The sequence below is a fragment of the Prosopis cineraria genome, unplaced genomic scaffold (assembly GCF_029017545.1).
Source record: "Prosopis cineraria cultivar Desert tree isolate PC_DT_omini unplaced genomic scaffold, ASM2901754v1 PC1154, whole genome shotgun sequence".
Lineage (NCBI taxonomy): Eukaryota > Viridiplantae > Streptophyta > Magnoliopsida > Fabales > Fabaceae > Prosopis > Prosopis cineraria.
The window spans coordinates 1-7,610 of NW_026556479.1; the positions used below are offsets into that span (position 1 = coordinate 1).

Consider the following 7,610-nt stretch of genomic DNA (forward strand, 5'->3'; position numbering starts at 1 on the left):
TCTCCAATGGCCTCTGGCTGCCGAGATCGCACGTTGGAGTTCCGATCTCTCTCTCAAACTCTGAAGAAGATCGAGAGACCTCATCACCTGATCAAGCTGAAGATGTTCCTTCTACATCGAAACAATACACTCCTGTGTCCTATTCTAGATCTGAATTCAACAGAAGCCTCTCGAATTGGGTTGGGTATTCATGAAGCCTCCCAGAAGATTTCGAGGCTTGCTCAATGTAAGCCTACCTCTTTCATTACTTTCGTATTAATCTTTTTGCCTTTATGGAGGAGAGCTTTCGTCGCCGCGCTTCCCGAAAATTTGTCGACTTTACCTTTGGCGGCATACCGCATCCCACTAGCTGGATACGTAAATGAAAGGGAAAAGAACTATGAATTGGGAAGTGATTTGATTGTGTTGCGTTGCATATCTTAGAGGGCTATTTTAGAGATCTTTGTTTAAATAATTTAATGGTTTGCATATAGGGTATTCAGAAGTTACTGACTCGAGTTTTCTTTTAATGTGCTCGTGAGCTTACAGTGGCAAAGAAGTCTCGATGTTTAATGATCCCACTGTGGAAATACAAGAATTGACGGCCTTGATTAAGAATGACATCACGGCATTGAATTCAGCTCTTTCAGATTTACAAACTATTCAAAACATGGAAATAGCTGATGGAAATTATTCGGAGGATAGAATTGTTCATTCAACAGCTGTCTGTGATGACTTAAAGGGCAAACTTATGGGGGCAACTAAGCAGCTTCACGATGTGTTAACTAGCAGGACAGAGGTTAGCGAGGACTAATTTTTCATATTTATGGCATCCCTTTTTTCCACCAGAATTTTGTTAACACTGTGCGTATACTTCCTACAGAATATCAAGGCTCATGAGAATAGGAAGCAAATATTTTCCAAGAAAGCGTCTAGAGGCAATCCTTTCCAGCATCGATCAGAGCCAGTGACTGAGCCACCCCCTTGGTCAAATTCATTAAATGCATCTGAAAGTTCGCAGCAAATATCAGCGTGAGCAATGTTTCTGTAGTCATAGGTTAACAAGTGTTATACCTTGACATGAATATATTTTCTCCTTCTCAGCTTTCATCATGTAAATTTAGGTTGTCTGGCACAAACAAATATCTACCCGCTCCACTAGTTACTGTCTTCTATTCTTCTATAAAGGCATGGTAATAATCCCATGTAGTCATGGTTTCTCAAACTCATGTTTTTTTTAATATTGAGGGAGGAAAAACAAAACTCTTGTACATGAGTATGTATGCAAATCTTGGCTGCGGGGAACTTCTTTATCATGGATCGGTCGATCTTACCATATGTATATGAGCATGTAGCCATGTTACCAAGACAATTTTTTTCTTGTTAGGTCTTTTGGCAATATTCCTATTTCAGCCAAATTATCCAGACTATTATCGTAATGCGATTGCTTTTTTTTAAATGCCTGATTGTCAGAACTGAACAGGTTTTGAATGCCCAAAATGTAATACTGAAGCTCGACTTACCTTTTTTAAATTAGATAATTAGTAATCACTGTGGTAATCATCTAACAAAAACAGGACATTTATATTTGATGCCATTTTCTTGTTGATCTCATATTGTCTTGCTGTTAAATTTGTACAAATCTGAAACCGGCTAAGTTAGAATTTTTTTTTCTTTATGTTCAAATTGATTGGGCTCTGGGAGTTTAATTTTGCTGAATGATTTGTATTTATCTATCTCTTTCAAACAGATCCCTTTCAAATGAAATCACACCGAGCAATCAATTAAGGTATGCTCTGATTACTTTGAGCGAAGACTAAGTTGCCCCTTTTACTGTTCTATATAACATGGACTTTCTTTACTGTATTGTTTTGGCATACTTCTGTGGTCGTCATGTTTGGTTTGCTTTCAGCATTTCCCACATAGGCTGTTAAAATTCTAAGATTGTAAACCGTATGCTTTTATTTCTTATATGCATCATTTATTCACTTGAACCCAGAGCAGTGTGTATTTATTTTAGGGTAAAAAATATTGATGTTCCGAACTTGCTTTTGTCATCACCTTCTTTTTTAAAAGCTAAATGTGAACTGGATAGCTGTTAAATTGATTTGCTGGAAAAGACTTGCAGGAATTAATGTTTGCTGGCATACCTAGTAGACTTCGCCATCCGAATGGTTTTATGATTTTTGTGCAATAAGCTTGAGTCTTGGGTTTTCTCCAAAACTCTCTTGTAATATCACAGTATTGATTTTTTCCCCCTATCTAGCTTGAGGTTCCTAATCTTTATAACTTTGGTAATGCAAAGTCATTGAATGAAATGATTTAATGGACAATTCAAAATTACGTGAAATAGAAAGCATAGCCCTTCTCTTACTTATAGACATAGCCTTAGTTGGCAACTTGTGCTAATTTTGCTGATACAGACGGAGGCTAGCTGCTGACAACGCTCCATCCCAGCAAATGGAAATGTCTATGATGCAGCAAGTGGTCCCAAGACAAGAAAGTTATAGTCAGAGTCGTGCAACTGCTCTGCACAGTGTGGAATCTACCATCACAGAACTGAGTGGGATTTTCACTCATTTGGCCACAATGGTTGCTCATCAAGGGGAACTAGCTATCAGGTTTGACTTCATAATTTTGATACTTGTACTGATGCATTCCTCCAAGCTGTTCGCATGCTCAACAATCTCTATCAAATCTGTCAAACTTGAATCGGCAGGATTGATGACAACATGGATGAGTCATTGGCAAATGTTGAAGGAGCTCACAGTTCTTTATTGAAGCATCTCAGCCAAATATCATCGAATAGGTGGCTTCTGATCAAGATATTTGCCGTTCTGATACTATTTCTGCTGATCTTCATATTCTTCGTGGCCTGAATTAACTCACGCTTGCCCAATCACACAAGCATGTTGGTGGCTCATTTGGATTTATTTGTTTTCCTCCATCCATCGAGGCAAAAATGTTAAGGCGTGTGCATGCAACAGGTGTTCTTTATTTTTTACAAGTCAACAGACAGGGCTTCACTGGTCTGTAAAGTTTTACATTCTCAGATTATGTTGTTTGGCGTGATGATACATATGCCGAAACTCTCAGTCGAATGCATATTATGCAAGCTACGTAAACATTGTATGGGTGCTAGGTGTGCTAAATTGATATTATTGTGAATAGAACTGATAATATGGATCAACTTGCAATCCATAGAGTAGTCCGTAGTGGGTTGTGAGCTTGATAGGGTAAGTTGATATAATCCACATCTTATATAGGTTGTATTTCTGCCAACCTATTCATTAGATTATTTTTAAAAGTTACTTAAAATAGTTTTTTAAAATAATTAGAAATGTGTTTTTTTTTAATTTTGATTATTTTCAAAAATTTAAACAAGTATCATAAAAACTCAGGAGAGATATTTTGTACAAAAAAAGTAAGTGATTTTTTTTATAAAATAAACTAAAATAAGCGGGCCCTACATATACTTCTCAAATTATAACAAGACAAGATTCATGTACTTAGTATTATATGTTTAATATATTTATATTCAAACAAATCATGATAAGTGAATTTTAACATGTTAATAAAATGAATAAGAATAATTTATTATAAAATAAATAATCTATAAAAGATCTGCATGATTTGATTTAATTGAAAAAAGTACATTAAGTATATAATGTTTATTATATAAGTTTAGAAAAAATTATGTATGGGTCTCTTGGAAAAGACTTATTTACAAATAAGTCTCGCAAAATTTAAAAATTAAAGTTAAGTCTCTTGAGATTCGAGTGTAATTTGAAATTGGAGTACAAAAATATAATTCCCTTATAAAAAAAAACATTACATTAACCAATTAATTTACAACTACTTTATTATTAATTTGGAACTATCACTTTATTTTTTACAACTATAACCTCACATATTCAACAGTTAAACTTATCATACATTACAAATTTAGTACTAATTGTATACAACTATTTTATCAGTAATATTCAACTATCATTTCGATATTTTATAATTGTAACTTTATATATTTAATATATTTAAATTGATTGTGCGTTACTAATAATTTAATATTAATTATTTACAACTATTTTATCACCAATTTATAATTAGCATTTTAATTGTTTACAACTGTAATTTCACATAATCGATAATTAAATTGATCATATATTACAAGTAAGGACAATATTATTTGTACTCTAATTTCAAATTGCATCAAGGTTCTAAGAGACATGGCTATGATTTTAAAATTTTATAAAACTTATTTATAAATAAATCTGCTCTACGGGACTTGTACATAATTTTTTCTATAAGTCTTTTCCTCTATAACATATGACATTTTTAAAAAAGCATTGCCTCCATTAAAATATAGAGCATTGTATGGGTTTTATATTTTTGCTTAGCGATACCTTACTTTATTATGTTATACTCAGGTAATTGATGGATATGTTTTAAACAAGGCAAATGTTATTATACTTATTCGGTGCAAGAATACGATGAGATAAAGACATAATTTTTCTTTTTTCAGAAAATCAATATTTTAACAGCCTTTTCTCAAAAATATAAATTAATTAACAGTCACTTATATTGAAGTCCATAGTGAACACAATAAAAAGACAACAGATGACAATTTAGACACTGTAATCCTTGTATAACCACTCTCTGGGTGCATAAGTTTTACATGTGCTTTGACATGAGCTGAATGTTACTCTGCACCTTTTTTGTGATCTTATATTTTTTTTAAAAAAATGTACTCTCTACATTGAGAATAAAGCATTCTTAGCTGCATCATTATCCACGTAAATCAGTTAATTATTTTTAAACCAATAATATCTTTTTATTTTTATTCTTATTTAATAAGATATCTCACTTAAAGATAATAAAGAGTTAGTGTTTATTTATTGAGGGTGTTTTAAAAAAATCATTAATTGCATATTAAAAAAAACTAAAAATCTCTTATATTATTTAACACATAACATCTAAAGAGGGCAGAATAGCTATTTTAAAATATGAATCTAACTAAGAAAATGGTGAACAAATAATATAATCTAATCTAAACTCAACCATATTGCCATTAGTGAATCGTGACACATTCAGCTTTATTGCACTCCTTCTGGATGTTATTGCATAAAGCATACTCTTTTTTTTTTCACCCAAAAAAAAAAAACAAACAAAAAGGCGAAGTTTTGGTGTCTCCATCGGTTGAAAAGTCGGTCCTCTCTTCCCCGCCGAGGAACACTCAATCTATGTCAAGAGTAAACCCCCGCGTAGACCAATGAATGCCAGAATATTCAGTGTTCTTTATTTTATCGTCATAGAGCATATAGAGCATATAAGTAGTAATATATTCATCCAAAAAAACTAACCTTTGTACAATATTATATATATTTTAAAAAATTTCAAAGATATTTGGAAACTGGTCCGATGTCTGGAAATGTTAAGAGTAGCATACCCTTTGTACAACACGGTCTCTCCTCTTGCATCTAGATTCTATGGAATTGAAATTTATGAATTTGTGTGAAGTTTTTTATGTTTTATTTTAATATTTTTATAAAATATAGATTATTCTCTCTCCCTCCCTGTGTGTGTGTTTTTAAAAAAGATACATTTTCTAAAATCCACAGATTTTCAATTACGGATAATATATATATTTTTATGATTATACTCAACACCGATTAACAGCTGGACAGAATGGCAAGTGATGCGCTGACACATTAGATATTGCTTGTCCATGCTGGCGGCTGACTGGGCGATGGAATCGCAATAATTTCTCATCAAACTCATCTCAAATGCTTTCATCCTCCAAAACAAATTTATATTTTCTCTTTAATTACGTAACAAACGTCCACTCCTCATCCTTTTCGCTTATTTACTGGTAGCACTTTTCACCTTTTTCACGGCAATGCCATAAGCAGTGACGTGCGCGCTTATTTACTAGCACCCCCATTTTTAATTTCAAACTTAATTATCACACTTCATTTTAACAATCACGTGTATGCATATTCATATAATAATTTCACTGCATGTCCGTTACACCGAGGAAAATAAAGCAAGGGGAGACGTTCGCGTAGTTGTGAAGACAAAATTTCTCTTCATTAGTTATAATTGAAGGACCTGCCGCTACCACCCCTCATTTCTTATTCTGTAAATAAATTGAAATAAATAACTGTATTTAGTGGTCATCACTCATCAGTTAATTTTTCCGCCATTATTGGAAAAAGAAGAAGCATATGCACTGACCTTTTTAAAATACAAGCGATCAGTTCATCGACGCGTCGCATGTGACACGAAGAAAAGTGTACATATATATGTTCTATACATTATTTGATAAGTTGGTGTGTGTGTGTGTGTGTGTATTATATACGTGATGAAAGAAAGTCGTGGAATTTTCTTCACTATGTGTGGAAGTTTTGTGAGAGAAATCAAAGGGTGGCTTTTCTTTGTATCAAATCTTGGTGTTTGTGTTTGTCCTCTCTTCATTTGGTTCTCTTCATTTCATTTCCGGACTAATTAAGTGAACTCACCGTTGCGGCGTCGGGCTGCATAGTGTTCGCCTGTTCGGGATGCTTTCTCGAGTTTTTTTTTTTCTAAGCTCTGTTTCTTAACTAATTAACAATATGATCTTTCCATCTAAACAAAAAACGGAATTAACAATTTATTTTAGAGGAGTAGGATGGTATGGTATATAACTATATACGCGCCTGCCAGAAGTAAAGGTTGCATGCATAATGAAAGAGGTTAGGTGTATGACATTTGGTGGAACACACACACACACACTCTGCTGGAAAGGAAATAATGAACAATCCTTCCTCTCATTCCATCGTTAACAACATTATTTTCCACGAACGAACTGTACGCTTAAAATATGTGGAATGCCTGAGCATTGTTCCGTATATCATGACCAGGTCTCTCTGTCAGGTCCCATAGATTCCTCAAAAAGAATAAAATAAATTAAAAGAGTATTTCTGTGTCGTTTTCTTCACGCCGTCTCCGGTATTTATCCATATTATTTGCTGAAAACGAGAGCAATTGGCATGCCAAATGGAGAACAAAAACGACGACCACCAATAAGGGCATCATCACATGCTCGCTAGATTGAACGACAGAGTTTTGGAAGTCGATCCAAATAGAGGAAGCGGAAGACAAATTCAGGGCAGCATCTATCAGACTGTTACAAATAGTCGAAGTAACGGGGGCCTACATAAACAGTTAAACACATTTCATTCCATCTGGCCCCTGAAGGCTGAAAAGGAAGAAGAGAGAGATTGAAAGGGACAAAGTGCTGCGTGTGATCACATGGTTACAATCCCGCATGATTAGCACTGCCTATCCTCTCCCGAGGGCTTCTCTTTTTTACGATGGAAGATCGAGCTCAAATCCTGAATACATAAAATACGCATGCTCGCCTAGCATAATGCGTCACATCAATTGAAGAACCCTCGGTGGGAATAAGGTGTTGTACACTAGGGACCCGCGTCACAGACCAAACAAAGACGAACAAGAGGATGTGGTGGAGGTTTTTACAGGGAATAGCCACATCCCAGGGATTTTTTTTTTTTATGTAAATAAAAAAAGAATAATTAAAAAGTAAGAAAGTAAGAAGTTGGCGTTTAACTGTTTAAGAAAGAAAATGCAGG

The 7,610-nt window shown here is 34.2% G+C and overlaps 1 protein-coding gene across 1 annotated transcript; it reads left to right on the forward strand.

The window, feature by feature from the left end:
- Window positions 1–6: 6 nt before the first annotated feature.
- LOC129299420 (syntaxin-31-like) lies at window positions 7–3,098 on the forward strand. The gene is made up of 6 exons (XM_054937889.1): window positions 7–404; window positions 529–778; window positions 863–1,011; window positions 1,730–1,768; window positions 2,403–2,600; window positions 2,699–3,098. The coding sequence occupies exons 1-6, from the start codon at window positions 7–9 to the stop codon at window positions 2,856–2,858; spliced, it is 1,194 nt and encodes a 397-aa protein (XP_054793864.1). The 3' UTR covers window positions 2,859–3,098.
- The last annotated feature ends 4,512 nt before the right edge of the window (window positions 3,099–7,610 follow it).